The sequence below is a fragment of the Delphinus delphis genome, chromosome 7 (assembly GCF_949987515.2).
Source record: "Delphinus delphis chromosome 7, mDelDel1.2, whole genome shotgun sequence".
In the NCBI taxonomy this organism is placed as follows: Eukaryota; Metazoa; Chordata; class Mammalia; order Artiodactyla; family Delphinidae; genus Delphinus; species Delphinus delphis.
This window is the reverse complement of record NC_082689.1, coordinates 18442511-18458683: the sequence shown is the minus strand read 5'-3', so window position 1 is coordinate 18458683 and position 16173 is coordinate 18442511. Positions and strand designations below refer to the sequence as shown.

The 16173-nt window shown below is 58.6% G+C and overlaps 1 protein-coding gene across 1 annotated transcript in view; it reads left to right on the top strand.

The window, feature by feature from the left end:
• The window catches only part of SPEG (striated muscle enriched protein kinase), a 48220-nt gene that overhangs the window by 17757 nt on the left and 14290 nt on the right, over positions 1-16173 (top strand). Inside the window, 17 exon segments of the mRNA XM_060016057.2 lie at positions 128-303; positions 538-626; positions 1544-1719; positions 4185-4445; positions 5570-5728; positions 5824-6013; positions 6120-6343; positions 8734-8853; positions 9101-9205; positions 9736-9942; positions 10326-10449; positions 10564-10739; positions 13273-13385; positions 13734-13902; positions 14149-14245; positions 14348-14548; positions 15587-15644. Coding sequence (XP_059872040.1) covers positions 128-303; positions 538-626; positions 1544-1719; positions 4185-4445; positions 5570-5728; positions 5824-6013; positions 6120-6343; positions 8734-8853; positions 9101-9205; positions 9736-9942; positions 10326-10449; positions 10564-10739; positions 13273-13385; positions 13734-13902; positions 14149-14245; positions 14348-14548; positions 15587-15644 — 2645 coding nt within the window.

Here is a 16173-nt window from a genome sequence, read left to right as displayed (position 1 = left end):
TCTGGGATATTGCAGACCTTATCAGGACCTTGACCCCAGGCTGTCCCATCCAGTTCTCTCTGTCTCCCTGCCCCCCTTTCTCTCCTGGCATCTCTACGCCACTACCTCTCCTGTGTCTCTCTTCCAGGCGGGTCCACGTCCCCTTTCAGCAGCCCTATCACCTCTGACGAGGAGTACCTGAGCCCCCCAGAGGAGTTCCCAGAGCCTGGAGAGACCTGGCCCCGAGCCCCCACCATGAAGCTTAGTCCTGGCCAGAACCGCCGTTCCTCCGACACTGGCTCCAAGGCGCCCCCCACCTTCAAGGTCAGATCCCTGAGGCCAGCCCCCAGATCCCTGGGTGCCCCTATTCCTTTGTGTGGCCCCCTGGTCTTGGGGCCACGCCAGGCTCCAGCAAGGCCTGGAGCCTGGTCCCGTTAGCCCTTCTTATCCAGAGCCAGCCTTAGACTGGTGTGGAAGAGGCCTCTGTCCCAGATCCCCCTGCCCCTAGGAGCCAAAGCTGGGCCTTGTCTCACCTGACGCTTTGGGGTTCCCCTTCAGGTTTCACTTATGGACCAGTCAGTGAGAGAAGGCCAAGACGTCACCATGAGCATCCGTGTGCAGGGCGAGCCCAAGCCCGTGGTCTCCTGGTGAGCGGCAGTCACTGAGCACCGTCTGCCAGCTTCCCCCGCCCCAGGCTGGGCCCTGTGAAGCCTGGCTTTGGGTGGAGGGCAGTGGACCCTTTGTGGACTTCCCAGTGATCTGCCCTAGGGGGCCTCATCCCAGGTGCAGTGGTGCCGCTGCCCGCAACATGCTGCTGCCGCCCCTTGCCTGGCGTTCATGCTCATTCAGGGCTTCCCCTCTGGGGAGGGGTTTGGGTAACACGTGGTCTCCTGTCTGCTTGGCATGACTAGCCAGGAGTCATCTCACTCCTGAAGAAGGCTGTCCCCTGCCATTCCCACCTCAACACCCATCCTTTGACAATAGGGTGATTTTTGAGGCCTGTTCTGCGCCCAGCCCTGCGCTAGGCCCACACACGACAATTTGTGTCTGAGCTGCCAGAGTCCAGAGTTAAACTCGGGCCTCAGCTGCAGCGCTTCATCCCAGGTGCCATTTGATTACTCAGTTCACTTAGCTTTCTGTTGGTTTGGGTTCTGTTTTTTCATTTTTAATTGATTATCTAGTCCCCAGTGTGATCTTTTAACATTCATAGTCCTTTTGGGAAGTGGGAAAGCTATCTGTCCATTAAAATAAATAAAAACAAAACATGAAATCTAAGAGTTGTTAAGATCTGGATAGCTTTGGTGCTGCTCTGAGTGCAGTTAGGTTCCAAGAGGGGAGAGACCCAGGTGGGCAGAGGGGCTGGAAGTTCCTGGAAGGGGTGGGATGGCAGAGTCAGGGTGAAAAGCTAGCCCCGTAACCCAGGGGTGAGGGGTGCCCACAGTCAGCGGGATAGGTCTGAGAGTGGACAGATGATGTGGAGGGAGGGGAGGCCTGCAGCCCCACTCCCCCACGCCTGCAGGTCAGGACCTTGGGCCCAGGGACTGAGTTCTAGCCCCTCTGACAGGCTGAGAAACCGTCAGCCCGTGCGCCCAGACCAGCGGCGCTTCGCTGAGGAGGCAGAGGGTGGGCTTTGCCAGCTTCGGATCCTGGCCGCTGAGCGGGGCGACGCCGGCTTCTACACCTGCAAGGCGGTTAACGAATATGGCGCTCGGCAATGCGAGGCACGCCTGGAGGTCAGAGGTGAGTACCTCACGCTCTCTACGAACCCCCTGCCCTGGACCCCGCCTCGTCCCTGCCCAGTTGTCAACTTTGACACTAGCTTAGTTATAGCATGCCACAACTGAGAGGGCCTTCGAGGTCCGGAAGTTCAGCTGCTTATGCTGTACTTGAGTAAACTGAGGCCCAGAGAGGGTAGGTGATTTGCCCAAGGCCACACAGCAAATTGTTCAGTGCTCAGCTTCCTACACAGTACTGCCTTCCCTACACTCAATCACGCCTGCCCTGGTGCCAGCCAGAGAGACCCTGCTTCCTGTTGCCGGCCGTCCTCCTCCCACACTCTTCCAAGCCTTTGTCACCTTGCCCTTGCCAGGCCCCTTCCTCATACCCACTCCCCACTCATCTCTCGCCTCCTCTGTCCATCCCACGGCTATGCAGAAGATACTGTGGTTGGGGGTGGCAGTGGGGAGTGTCTGATAGTTGGACCCGTCCGGAGGGGCCCTTGGAGTGACTTGGGCATGGAGCATCGCAGGGCCCCGAGGGGTGTCAGGGTGAACAGAGCTGGGAACTGTGGAGAGGGCTGGGCCCCCGGACTCGGGGCATAAAGGCGGGCGGCCTTCTGGGCGTCAGGGACGGCAGGCCCTGGCCAGGCTGCCCTTGGGGGTAATGGTTTTCCTCGTGAGGGCAGGCCGTCTGCCTCACATTCTACTCACCCTTACCTGTGGGCAGTTCAGGGCCAGGAACTCCTCGGTAGCTCCACACTCAGCCACCACCGCTCTCTTCCTGGCAGAGGCCAGCTCTGGGAAGACCCCCAGCCCCCTGTTGGAGCCTGGACGCTGAGAGTCATGTTCAGCTCCCTGGGCCCCCCAGCCTCAGTTCCCCTGCCCTGTGCCTCCGGCTCCTGTGGTTGCCACCTCCTCTGTCTCTGAACTCTTCAGCTCTCAGCCCCCCGAACCCAGCCCCACTCTCTGACCTGCTCCTTCCCCTCCAGGGTCTGGCTCTGCCTTGCTTCTCTGTGTTAACCCACATCTCGGTGCTTCTCTCTCTTTGGAATTCTTCCCACTATCCCCCAGGCTTTGGGGTGCCCCTGACGCCTAGGAATGCCTCTCCCTTGGTTGCCCAGGGCTTCTGCCTGCCCAGGAACCCCGGAGACCTGGGTGACTGCCAGCCCTCACCCCAGGGCTGACCTTGGGGGAGCTGAAAGTGGCAGTGCTGCCCTGGCCATTTTAGGGGGGCCCTAGCCAGGTCTGCGTGCGCGTGCGTGCCTGTGCTGCGTGGGTGTGCGTGTGCTGCACTAACCTGCCGCTTGCTGACTGAGGTTTTTGTCTGTACACAGGCGAGTGAGCTCAGGGGCCGCCTGCGCTCCCCCCGCTACCCTCCGAGCCGCGCCCCTGTCTCAGGCACCTCTCGGACCTCGCTGTGTTTCACTGCCTCCTGCCCACAGACCCTGCCGGCCCGGACCCTGTCCCAGCCTCCCCTCCCCTCCCCACCCACGCAGCATTCTGGGATAGCCCATGAGCCCCTGTGGACCCTTCCTCCCCCAGTGGACATATGGCTGGGCAGGCTGGGAGCCCCCCCACGGACTGAGTGCCAGGAGGAGGGCGGCCCTGAGGGGTATCAAGACCACCCCCCAGTCTGTCCCCGAAGGGGAGCACCCAACGAGTGCATGTGCTGCCGCTGCTACAGGCCCTGTCTGTCTTCCCGTTTGTCTGTCTGTGTGTCTGTGACAGTCAGGGAAGGATGCCTCCGAGCTGGTGTGGGGTGAGGCAGAGGGGGAGAGGACAGGGCGTGGCATCCATAGGATGGAGGGGGCCAGAGGGGCAGGGGGCTGTGGACAGGGGGATCAGGGGGCACTGACCATTCCAGAAGAGGGGGACATGGGCACTGACCATTCCCGAAATGGGTTTCAGATGGCACAATACTTTTTATTTCACAAGAGACCAAAAGCCAGAGGCCCCTGGGCCTTGTGCTGATGAAGAGGCCTGGCTGAGTTCTGCCCCGGGGCAGGCTTAGGGCCCATTTGGGGCTCCCTTGTTCACGGCGAGGGCCAGGGCTGCTCTGTCTAGGAGTGAGGGAGTTAACCAGGCTCGGCGCAGGAGTAGGGGCCTGCTGTAGTGGGTGTGGACGTGTTCAGAAGTACCTGTTTCTTAGCTCAAATAAAGTCTAGTTTGTACCCAGCTGGTGTGCTGTGTTTTCTTTTTCCGCCGCCGTCTCTGCCCCTCTGTGGCCCTCTCAGTTTTCATGCCTTTGATTCTCTCCCACTTCCCCTGAGTTCACCCTCTCTGTCCCACGTGGGATCGCCATCCTGAAGCCAGGCCTGGGAGCTCCTTGCTGTCTTGGCCTGCTGGGTGGGTGGGCTTGCCCTGTCTCCAAAGGAACAAAATGCATCTCTCTCTCTGTGTCTGTCTGTCTCTCTGTGTGTGCGTGTGTGTCTCCCTTGCCCCGTGTCTCTCTGCTCCATGTGTGCCCCTTGTGGCTGCTTCCCCCAGCACACCCTGAAAGCCGGTCCCTGGCCGTGCTGGCCCCCCTGCAGGACGTGGACGTGGGGGCCGGGGAGATGGCGCTGTTTGAGTGCCTGGTGGCAGGTCCTGCCGACGTGGAGGTAGACTGGCTGTGCCGAGGCCGCCTGCTGCAGCCCGCACTGCTCAAATGCAAGATGCATTTCGATGGCCGGAAATGCAAGCTGCTGCTCACCTCTGTGCATGAGGACGACAGTGGCGTCTACACCTGCAAGCTCAGCACGGCCAAAGGTAACTGCCCGCTTGGGCCAGAGGGCTGCCGCCGGCACCCGAGAGCTGGAGGGAGGGGAGTGGAGGTGAAGGACCGGCGCAGAATAAGACGCCCAGGAAAGGGAGCTCCATCTCCTGGGAGGAGAGCAGTGGGGTGGGAGATGGTGCTGTACACCTGCCTCCATAAATCAGCACTTCATGTCGCACCGGGCACACAGCACGTTCTGTGTCCGCGTTCGCTGTGGTTCCTGTTAGGGAGCCAGCTGCTGAAGTGTGGTGACCACACCTGCGCTTGGGTTCCAGTTCTTGCCCTGCCACGTACCAGCCACGTGACTTCGGACAAGTCACTTCATCTCTCTGAGCTTTAGACTGTTCATCTGTAAAAAGGGATCATAATACCTATCTCATAGGGGGATCGATAGGACTAATGAGATAACGTATGTAAAGGACAAAGCACGGCACCTGACAAGGTGTGGACCTAATAAATGTCAGCCATTATCATTATTGACGACATCTCTGACCTGGTCCTCGTTCTCATTTGAAGAGCTGAGATAACGCCTCATCTGGTTGTGGTGTTGAGCACCTAAGGTGACACTAGAGGGGCTTTGTAAGCAGGAAAGGATCAGGTCAGCATAAGGGGCTCTTATTTCCCCCAGAAGATTCTGTGTGGGGTGGTCGAGTGGGGCACAGGGGCATTTGCTCTGGGTCTGGGGTGCGGGTGAGGGAGTGTGTGGGCATGACCCATGGACAGAGGAGAGTTCCAAGGGTAGGGGAGAGGGGTGTGGGGGAGGGAGTGGGCTCGGCTTCTAGACCCTTCTCCTAGAGCTGTGCTGAGATTCGTCCTGGGTGGGCAGGATGAGGTGAGGGGGGAAGAGCCAGGCCAGGCCCTAGACTCCTGCCGTATCCCCAGCCACCGTGGCAGCCTGCCGCCCACCCTTGCTGACTGCCAGCCTCCTGAGATGGTCCGCTCTTTAGATCTTAACCATCGCCTCACTCGGGTGCCCTGGGACCTCGCTGGGCTCTTCCCAGGCTCCAGGTTCTGGCCCGGCTCCTTTTTCCTGCCCAGCACGAGGTCAGGACCCACGGGTCGGGGTGCCTGGGGCTCTGTGGGCTTCCCTGCCCCAGTGCTGACCCCTCCTCACCAGATGAGCTGACCTGCAGCGCCCGGCTGACAGTGCGGCCCTCGCTGGCGCCCCTGTTCACGTGGCTGCTGGAGGACATAGAGGTGCTGGAGGGACGCGCAGCCCGCTTCGACTGCAAGATCAGCGGCAGCCCGCCCCCCTCTGTTACCTGGACTCAGTTTGGTATGGCCCTCCGCCCTGCGATATTGGGGGACCCCCAGGGCCAGAGGGGAGGGCCCCTGGCTGAGGCTGCTCTCATGCCCGCCCCTCCCTCCCAGGCCGCCCCGTGGAGGAAAGCGAGAACTTGCGACTTCGGCAGGAAGGAGGTCTGCACTCGCTGCACATCGCCCACGTGGGCAGTGAGGACGAGGGGCTCTACGAGGTCAGTGCCACCAACGCCCACGGCCAGGCCCACTGCTCAGCCCAGCTCTACGTGGAGGAGCCTCGGACGGCTGCCACTGGCCCTAGGTACCGCCCGGGGCCCCCGGTGCTGCCAGGGCTGCCTCTGTGGGGCCCTGGCCCTGTGGTGGGAGGTGCAGCTCTGGGCCTCTGGGCAGTTGTGTGGTTCTTACAGCTCGAAGCTGGAGAAGATGCCGTCCATCCCTGAGGAGCCAGAGCAGGGCGAGCTGGAGCGGCTGTCCATGCCCGACTTTCTGCGGCCGCTGCAGGACCTGGACGTGGGACTGGCCAAGGAAGCCATGCTGGAGTGCCAGGTGACCGGCCTGCCCTACCCCACCATCAGCTGGTTCCACAATGGCCACCGCATCCAGAGCAGCGATGACCGGCGCATGACACAGTGTAGGTGTCCGGGAAGGGACCCTGCGGGCGTCCCCTCCAGCACCGTCTTTGCTTGCAGTGCCCGCCCCCTCTCCCCACCCTCGGGCCTTCCTTTCCTCACCTGGTCAGGGATGGGGCGTCTGGGAGAGGGGAGCCCAGAGAGGCTATGGGGTCACTGCCTCCTTCCTTGAGCCCACATGGCGCCCATCTGCTGGGTCACCACTCTGGGCCTCGGTGTTCTGTTAGCACTTACTGGACTGGCAGTCCAGCCTGCTGCTGACCGTGGGCAAGTTACAGAACACCTTCAGGCCTCGGTTTCCTCATCTGTGGTAGGCTTGTGGGGAGAACTGAAGCAGTTAATACACAGAAGCGCTTAGAGCAGGGCCTGGCAAATAGCGCGGGGCCAGTGAGTGTTAAATCTTAGTGTTACTGCTGTTACTGCTGCTACCGTCGTGATCCGTGTTGATAAAGTGATGCCCCTTGAGAAATTCCAGTGAAAAGCCTGATGTGGGTCGTGTCTGGCATCAAAAGGATGCTTGGTCCAGGGTTGTTCAGTAGTAAATAAAGAAGACAGAGCAGGGAAAAATACTTTCTCACGGTGTATCTCAGTTCCATCCTTGAAGGAGTCTGAGTCTCGTGTGAGAAAGTCTACCTGTGCCTCATCAGACAGTGCCACCCCATGACCCGTGATGGGCTCCTCTTACGGCTGCCACGTGACAAAACTCCCCTCTCTTAAGCGCTTCCTGAGTGCCAGGCCCTGAGCTCTAAAGGCCTGACGTGATGATCTCACCTTCCTCACCACGGGCCTGTAAGGCAGGTACTATGACCCCTGTTTACAGATGGGGAAAGTGAGGCTTACAGAGGGACAGGGGTTTACCCAAAGGCAGACGAATACTGTCTGACTTCCTAACCAGGATGTCCCCTGTCACCCGTGCCCCACTCTCCCCTCCCATCTCCAGTGTCACCACTGCGGCTCTGCCCCTCCCCTTGACCCCCTCTGCCACTGTCTTTGCTCAGCCCACAGGCTTCCTATCTCTCAATCTGCTCTGAGGCCCCTGGTGGGTGTCTTTCTCAGGATCTGAGCCGGCGCCTCTGCTTCTGTCTGTATCTGGGGTCAGTGGCAGCCCTGGGCTTCTCTTCCTTTATAAATAGTGTCAGCAGAGATGAATGAATGGGTGGGTGTTCCATGCAGAGATAACCACTAAGAGAAGGGAGGGGGTGTTTGGGGATGGCCCTGACGTCAAGGAAAGAGGACAGTGCAGATCTCTTCCCCTTCACCTCCCGCCAAGGATGGCCTCCTGACCATCATTCAGGAAGCACGGTGTAGGGAGAGGGCTTTGGAATCAGAGGGAACCAGGTTCAAGCCATGGCTTCATCATTTATTAGCCGTGTGACCTGGGGACAAGTTCGTTAATGTCTCTGACCTCACTGGTAAAACGAGGATACTCTTGCAGGGTTGCTGAAAGGATTATGGAGAAAAAATGTATGTCAAGTATCTGGCGTGGGCTGGGTACAATGCAAACAACTCTTACCGTAATTTATAATCTAATATATTTGCACTTACTGCATGCAACACATCCAGTTCTGGGCCTGGCAGGACATACAAGCTCTGTCATTAAGGAGCTTACAGGAGGCGTGATGTGTGCAAGAAAAGAGGAAGGACCACCCAAAGCACCGTGGGCTGGGCGCTGGAGGTCCCGGGGAGGGAGTCAGAGATGGAGGTGCAGAGGGGACCAGGGGTGTGGGGAGGAGTTCCCAGGGCTGACACTCACTTGAACTGCATCTTGAAGGAGAAAGAGGCCTTAGGTAAGAGGAGAGCTGTCCAGAAGGGAGGAATTTTGTGAGCAAAGGCCTGGAGAAAGAACTCATGTGGCTGTTCAGGGACCTGATGGTGGGTCAGGGTCAGGACGTGTAGGAACAGCAGGAGGAGGCCGGATGGGAGTTTAGGCAGAGGGCTTTGGAGACCACCTGGTTAGCAGTAGATGCCATTAAGGTCCCCAGATCGAGAGATCACGTGCGATGCTGCTGGTGGGGTGTGGACCGCATGCGGGGAGGCTTTCATGGGCTCTGAGCTGGAGATGGGACCGGCAGTGGCTGTGAGGATGGAGAAGAGGGGGCTCTCCAGGGCAGGAACCCGCAGAGAGTGAACTGGCGTGGGAGGAGGATGAGAAGTGGCTGGGCCTGTAGTGCTGGAGGGACAGGCAAGAGGTGCGGGGCTGCAGGTGTGCACTTGGTAGCCTGGGCCTAGAGTGTGCTGCATGATGGACACCCTTCTTGTGTCCGCCCCACCCTTCCCTTCCACCTGTAGCGGGTGGGAGTGAAGGGCCTGGCCTGGCCTGGGGGGCATGGGCCCACCCTCCAAAGTATCCTCCTAGCTCAGACGCGGTATCACTGTCCCACCCCGCCCACAGACCGGGATGTCCATCGCTTGGTGTTCCCCACTGTGGGACCTCAGCATGCTGGCGTCTACAAGAGCGTCATTGCCAACAAACTGGGCAAAGCGGCCTGCTATGCCCACCTCTACGTCACAGGTGAGGCAGGTACCCTCCCGGTCAGCTGTGTGCACAGCCTAGCCTCTGGCCCACCCAGGGGCCTGGGTGAGGGCAGGGCCTCCACACCAGCTCCCTCCCCCTCGGTCCCCCGGGGAAGCCGGCTGGCCTTGCCTCTGCCCCCCGTGGCTGTGCCCCCGGCCCCCAGCCCACTGCCTGGAGGCCTGGTGATCCTGCGGGGCCATTGAGCCCAAAAGGACCCAGCGGACGGCGGACCTGTGGCTTTCAGATGTGGTTCCAGGCCCCCCAGATGGCGCCCCACAGGTAGTGGCTGTGACCGGAAAGATGATCACACTCGCATGGAACGCCCCCAGGAGTCTCGACATGGCCATCGGTGGGTCCCAGCCACACAGGGCTATGGGTGGGGGCGGGGCCACTGAGGGCACCAGGAGAGGAGGGCAAGGCCCAGGGGGGGCCTACAGGTGCGGGCCTCTTCCCCACGGTGGACAGAGCCCTGGCTCTGGGTCAGGAGAGGAGAGAAAGGGGGGCTGCCACGTGCCCTTCTCTTCTCAGAGGGACTGGGTGCTTGGGTCGTGGTCCTGGGGAACGCCTCTCCTTCCCTGTGCACGATCTCCTGCTGCTCTGTGCCTCAGTCTCCCTACCTCAGGAAGTAGCAAGGAATCGGGACTAAGTCAAGGTCCCTTCATGCCTGTAACTGGATCCCATGCCCGACACCTCGTGGGCTCTGAGCCTGGACAGGCCTGTGGCTGGGCAGGAGCAGATAGGGGACGGGCAGAAGCGACAGGAGAAACTGAGGCAGGTCCTCAGAGCAGACTGATGATGAATCCCTGAGTCCCGAGCCAGCTGAACGGGGGCGGGGGGCACCCCAGCAAGGCCTGCCTCTAGCAGCTGCCTCCCCACCAGACCCGGACGCCCTGACCTACACTGTGCAGCACCAGGTGCTGGGCTCAGACCACTGGACGGCGCTGGTCACGGGCCTGCGGCAGCCTGGGTGGGCGGCCACCGGGCTGCGTAAGGGGGTCCAGCACGTCTTCCGGGTCCTCAGCACCACCATCAAGAGCAGCAGCAAGCCCTCGCCCCCCTCTGAGCCCGTGCAGCTGCTGGACCGCGGTGAGCCTGGGGTTCTGTGGAGCGGGGGCGAGAGCTGCTGGGCCAGGGAACTGGGCGTCCGTGGAGGAGGCTCCAGGGCCGGTGTGGACGTGATAACTAGGGCAGGACTGGCGTGGCTGGGCGCGACCCCTACCTGTCAGAGCGCTTCCTTCTTACTCCTAAAAGGAGCGCACGCAGTGGGCAAGGCTGAGGCTCTGTGTCCAGTCCCAGCGCTGCCGCTTGCCTCTGGCTGAGCTCCCTAGACAAGTCGCTAAACCTCTCTGGACCTCGGCTTCCTCGTCTGTAAAAATGGAGCTCGCGTGGCAATTGGGAGGGTTCAAGGAGCAGTGGGTGCTGAGAATCTGGTGTCGAGCCCAGCATAGAGCCAGCCCTTCTGCTCCCAGGCCCGCCCCTGGAGGAGGCGCCTGCCGTGCTGGACAAGCCAGACATCGTGTGCGTGGTGGAGGGACAGCCTGCCAGTGTCACCGTCACCTTGAACCACGTGGAGGCCCAGGTCGTCTGGAGGAGGTGGGGCCCACCTGGCATGCCCTACTCCTCACGTGAGGCAGTCCCGCTCCAGCCGGCCAGGCCGACCTCCCTGGGGCTGGATCTTGGGTGACCTCCCTGTGCTGTGTCCCTTAGCTGCCGAGGGGCCCTCCTAGAGGCCCGGGCGGGTGTGTATGAGCTGAGCCAGCCAGACGATGACCAGTACTGTCTTCGGATCTGCCGGGTGGGCCGCCGGGACGTGGGGGCCCTCACTTGCACTGCTCACAACCGCCATGGCACACAGGCCTGCTCGGTCACACTGGAGCTGGCAGGTAGGTGACAGCCGCCTCCTTCCCTCCCCTTCCTCTGAGGCCCACAGCCCTCTCCTCACACCCCCAGGTGAACACACCTACCTGCCAATCCTAGGTCTCCCCTCTCAGGCCTGTCCAGCTAATGGCCATGATAATAGCAGTACTAGTAACAACAGCAGTACTAATAAGATACTTATTGAGCACCTCGTATGTGCCAGGCTCAGTGCTAAGTACCTTACGTGTATCACCTCATTTAATATTTACATCAACCCTGTGAGATGGAGTCAGTTATTATCGCCATTTTACAGATGGGGAAACTGAGGCCCAGAGAGTGTGCTAAGTAAGAGGCCCAAGGTCACACAACCTAATAAGTCAGGAGCTGGGATTCAAGCCTGGATGCCCTACTCCAAAGCCAGACAGTGTTCTTAGATCCTGTGTTAAACACAATAGGAAATAGTACTTCAAATGAAACAAACTGGGAGGAGGTGGGGGACCGAGTCAATTTAAAAAAGAGAAAGGCCCAAGTGAGGCATCTTATCCCCAGACTCCCAGCTCTGGGGATCCTGGCTGCTGCCCTTTCACACAAGCCTGTTTGACAAGGCCTTCCAACCTTTGCAGTGAGGACCCTTTTTATAATTTCTCCTTTCGAGATGTAGTCTCTCAGACTGTAACATGCATGAAGTAGTAATTGTCTTGTTTTCCGGTTTGTTAATTAACTCTAGACATATGTAACTGCCACTCCGAACGTCAGATCAGCGTGAGCTAAACAGTGTTACCTGCTGAGTAGATAAGATTCCAAGCAACTGCAGAGAAAGTGACATTTTAGTTAGCACAGGCCATCTTATCATGGGGTAAATGTACACATCCTAGTGCTTTAAAAAAAATTGTTGAAGTTCACTTGAAGCCTTCTGATCCTTTGACCTTCATAGACTGACCTCTGTCACTGCCCCCATCCCCACTCCCAGCAGACCAGGGACCAGATTCCTAGAGGGCAGAGCAGGCAGCCTTAAAGTAGGAGAGAGGTGGCAGTAGGGTGTGTGAGGAGGAGATACAGGGATGCTACTGGCCCCGCGGTAGATGGGGTACTGGTTTCCCTTTTATGTGTCTTCCCCCTTTGCCCAGCTTCCCCCCACCTCATTCCGGCACTTCCTACTCAACCGCCACTTTGCTCCTTGGTTGTGTGTGTGTGTGTGGTTTTGTCGGCCGCACTACGTGGCTTAAGGGATCTTAGTTCCCCAACCAGGGATTGAACCTGGGCGCCCCGCCCCGCCCCGCCATGCAGTGGAAGCCCGGGGCTAACCACTGGACCACGAGGGAATTCCCAACTGCTTTGCTCCTTGACAGTACCATCTGCAGGACTCATCTTTCTTCCCAGATATAGGAGGAGCCTTGGGGTTTGGGGAGGCTCTGGACACTGAGAGCCCTGCAGCCAGCCTGGCTGGGACAGTGACTGAGGGAGACCGAGTCCCAGCTGGCCAGGGCTAGAGCAGGCCTGGGGCTTGGAACCACACCCCCTCCTGCTGTGCCCCACCCCCTACCCCCCAGGTGGGTGGAATGGCCTCTTTCCCCCGACACCTGCTCCGCTGATGCATCTTCCCCAGGATGACCTCCCCCTTTATCTGTATAAAGGCTGAGCTGTGTGCCTGTGGCCGGGTAGTGCTCCTTGCCCAGCACCCCTGCTTTTCCCTCAGGGCCTCTCTCTCCCACTCCCTTTAAAGCCCAGATCCTCAAACGTTCTCAGAGGAGGGGGAGGGCACCAGGAAGTCATAGGCTTCTTCGAAAAGCACAAGCACATTGGAATATGTATTTAATTCCATCGTGAGAATTAGAAGCTGCTTTACCAGGAAATAACACAACCGCATGATATGTGCAGAGAATAAAGTCAGTCACATGTGGGAGAACTAAACTGAGAATCGGTACCCGTGGATTCATCTTGCCATCTCCCAGATGGTTGAAGGCCCCTTAAATATTTAAATAAGATTCAGAGAGAAAACTTCAAGATAGAGGCAATGCCCTCCATGAACTTGATTCAGGGTCATAGACAGCCGCCTGCAGGGCCCAGGACGGTTAGAGTTCGAGAAGCCCACGGTAGGACTGTGCTGAAGGGCCACCACCCACAGGGGGCAGTGTCGGCCACTCCTTGCCAGCCCATTAATGCAGTGAGGGAAGCAGCTCAGGACAGCCAGTCCTGATTTTCCAAGAGAGGCAGGAAGTCCAGATTTCTTTTGTGTGTGAAAATCTCCTAATTTCAAAGCTGGCAAATGAATACTGAGAGCCAAACAAAGCAAGCCTGCGCCCCCGGCTTGGGTTTTCTGGGATCTGGAGAACATCACGTTTGGATTTGCAGGGACAGCGTTTGGTCCAGGCCAGGAACTCATGTTGCTGGGGGTGGAGTTTGAGAGCCCCAGGGTGGGCTGCTGGGGCTCTGGGGGTGGGCAGGGGGGGTCTGGTGTTTCGCCTGAGCCAGTTTCTGAGGGAGGGCTTAGAGAGGCAGGCCCCGTGACCCCCATATTCTCTCCCCTCCCTCCCCCACCCTCACCCCTGTGTGTTTCAGAGGCCCCTCGGTTTGAGTCCATCATGGAGGACGTTGAAGTGGGAGCTGGAGAAACCGCTCGCTTCGCCGTGGTGGTTGAGGGGAAACCACTGCCGGACATCATGTGGTACAAGGTCAGAGGCTGACGAAGGCGTCCATGGAGTCCGAGCTGGGGCTGGCCAGGAGCCTAGGGGGAAGGGAGGAGTGATTTCCTGGGGGCGTGGGAGGGGTCAGGGGAGCCTGGACAGAGAACAGAGCAGTTGCCAGAGGTGTGATAAGGAGGAGGAAGTGGGACCCAGAGGTGCTGGTGAAGCTGGGAAATAAGGGTGGAGCTGATCCTGGGTCTGAGCAAGGCCCCTAGGGCGGAGATAATGGTGGGCCCTAAGGTAGGGATGAGACTGGGTCTCTGGCGTGGAGGTAAAGCCGGGTCCCAGGTGGAGGGGAAGCCAGGCCTGGACTGGAGGTGACGGCCACCTCTGCAGGACGAGGCGCTGCTGACCGAGAGCAACCACGTGAGCTTCGTGTACGAGGAGAATGAGTGCTCCCTGGTGGTGCTCAGCGCGGGGTCCCAGGACGGAGGCGTCTACACCTGCACGGCCCGCAACCTGGCAGGCGAAGTCTCCTGCAAAGCAGAGTTGGCTGTGCACTCAGGTGGGCTGGAGTTCAAGAGGAGTAAGGCCAAGGGCTCACCCAGGAATCCCATGTGAGCGCCCTCCCACCAGGAATCACTCACCCGGCCCTTCACACCAGACCACCACCTGCTCCAGCCCCAGCAGCGCTGCCTCGGGCGCCAGCATTCTCGCTTCTCTTCCGTGTCTTCCACCTGCCCTCCCTGTCCCAGTCTCTGCCCTCGTTCCTTCTTGCCCTCTCCACCTAACACCAGGCATCTCTCCTCAGCTCAGACAGCTATGGAGGTGGAGGGGGTCAGGGAAGACGAGGAGCGGCGAGGAAGGAGACTCAGCGACTTCTATGACATCCACCAGGAGATCGGCAGGTGTGGGGCTAGGAGGGGGTGTGGTGTCCGGGGCCCAAGGGAGGCTGGGCCTGAGGCTCAGCAACTGCCTGAGCCCTGTCCTCTCCCCATGTCCTCACCCAGGGGTGCCTTCTCCTACCTGCGGCGTGTAGTGGAGCGAAGCTCCGGCCTGGAGTTTGCAGCCAAGTTCATCCCCAGTCAGGCCAAGCCAAAGGCATCAGCGTGGCGAGAGGCCCGGCTGCTGGCCCGGCTCCAGCATGACTGCATCCTCTACTTCCATGAGGCCTTCGAGAGGCGCCGGGGACTGGTCATTGTCACCGAGCTGTATCCTGGGACAGGCTGGGTGGGTGGGGGAAACATGGCCTGAATGACTGGTCCTTGTAACAGCCAATTAGCAACACGTTTCACACTTTACAAAATGGTCCCATTGACAGCTGGGAGTTCTGAAGACATCTTATAAATACTCCACAGAGTGGAGTCTGGAGACTTGTGTGAAAAACAACGTTTTTTAGCTTAAATTTACATAGCGCTTGATGTGTGCCTGGCAGTGTTCTAGGAGTTTTACAGATATTAATCTATTTAATCATCGCGTATGCTTATCTCTTGGAATTTTATTATCCTCATTTTATAGATGATGAAACTAAGGTATAGAGAAGTTAAGTAACTCACCCGAGGTCACACAGGTGGCAAAAGGCGAGTGATTTTTATCATGAAATGCAGTACAGTATATCTGAACATTTGCAGTGACCCCATTAATACTTGGCTTTATTTGAGAGGCTCTTCTCATAAAGAATGGATTTTATCCTTTCATAAGAGCTATGGTTAAACAAAGTCACACTGAGGTAAGGATGCTGGATGGTTGGCTTGTCACTGCCACCTGCAGGGTGACGGTGTCCTACATGCTGGCCTCCCAGTCTGTACTGTTCGAACCCAAACCTCAGTAAAATGACAAATTATTATGTGTCGTGGGCCTTCTGGGTCAATCTCAAATAGAGTCAAGGAGTTCCATCCACAGTCAACAAAATGCTGCTCTAACTTGATCCTTATAGATACTTCACAAGGTGGGTGAGAGGAGTCTTATCCCTGTTTGACACCGGAGGGAACCTAGGCTCAGAAAGGTTACGTGACTTGCCTGAGATCCCACAGCAAGTGAGAGTTCAAGCAGGGTTGTCCCATCTAAGCACCCAGATGACAGGGGGAAGAGGGAAGGTGCGGTTGCTCACTGGTAGCAGATGTGCTTTTCGGGGAAGGAGGACCCTGTGCTGAGCTGGGACCCAACTTGAGCTCTGGGGGTGGAGGGCACTGCCTAAGGCAGGCCCAGCAGTTGGCACTGGTCACTGTTCTCCTTGATCCAGGACATAGCTGCACAGAGGAGCTGCTGGAGCGAATGGCCCGGAAACCCACCGTGTGTGAGTCTGAGGTGAGGGCAGTGGGTGGTAGGGGCCAGGTTGGGCACCAGTGTTCACCCACCTGAGCTCTGAGACCCGAGGGGTGCGTCCTGGGCATGCCATCTGTGCCCACGAATAGGCCAGGGGTGGTGTGGAGAGCACTGTTAGGTAGGCAGCAAAGCCCCCTTCCCCCATCAGAGCAGACCCCCACGCTGGGACTTAAATTGTCTTCTGAAAACTTCGGCACCCACCCTGGCCCCCAACTCTGTTGTTTCCCAGTATTCCTCACATAAAGGCTCCTCAAGCCTTACCCCAGAAGGAGCCCCATGTAGCCTCTGTTCAGTCTCAATGCTGTCCTGCCATGTAGGGCAGTACAAGTTGTGCACTGCACAATTCTTTTTATTATCATGCAAATGGCGCCCTCCTATAATGGTGCTGTGCCCAACTTCTGCAGCTGTATATGGAAGCCCTGAATCTCAGTAACCCCAAACCTATGTTTCAGCCCCCTCCACCAGCCACCTGAAGGCCACTTCCCAAGCATGGCCTGGCTTCTTGCTACAA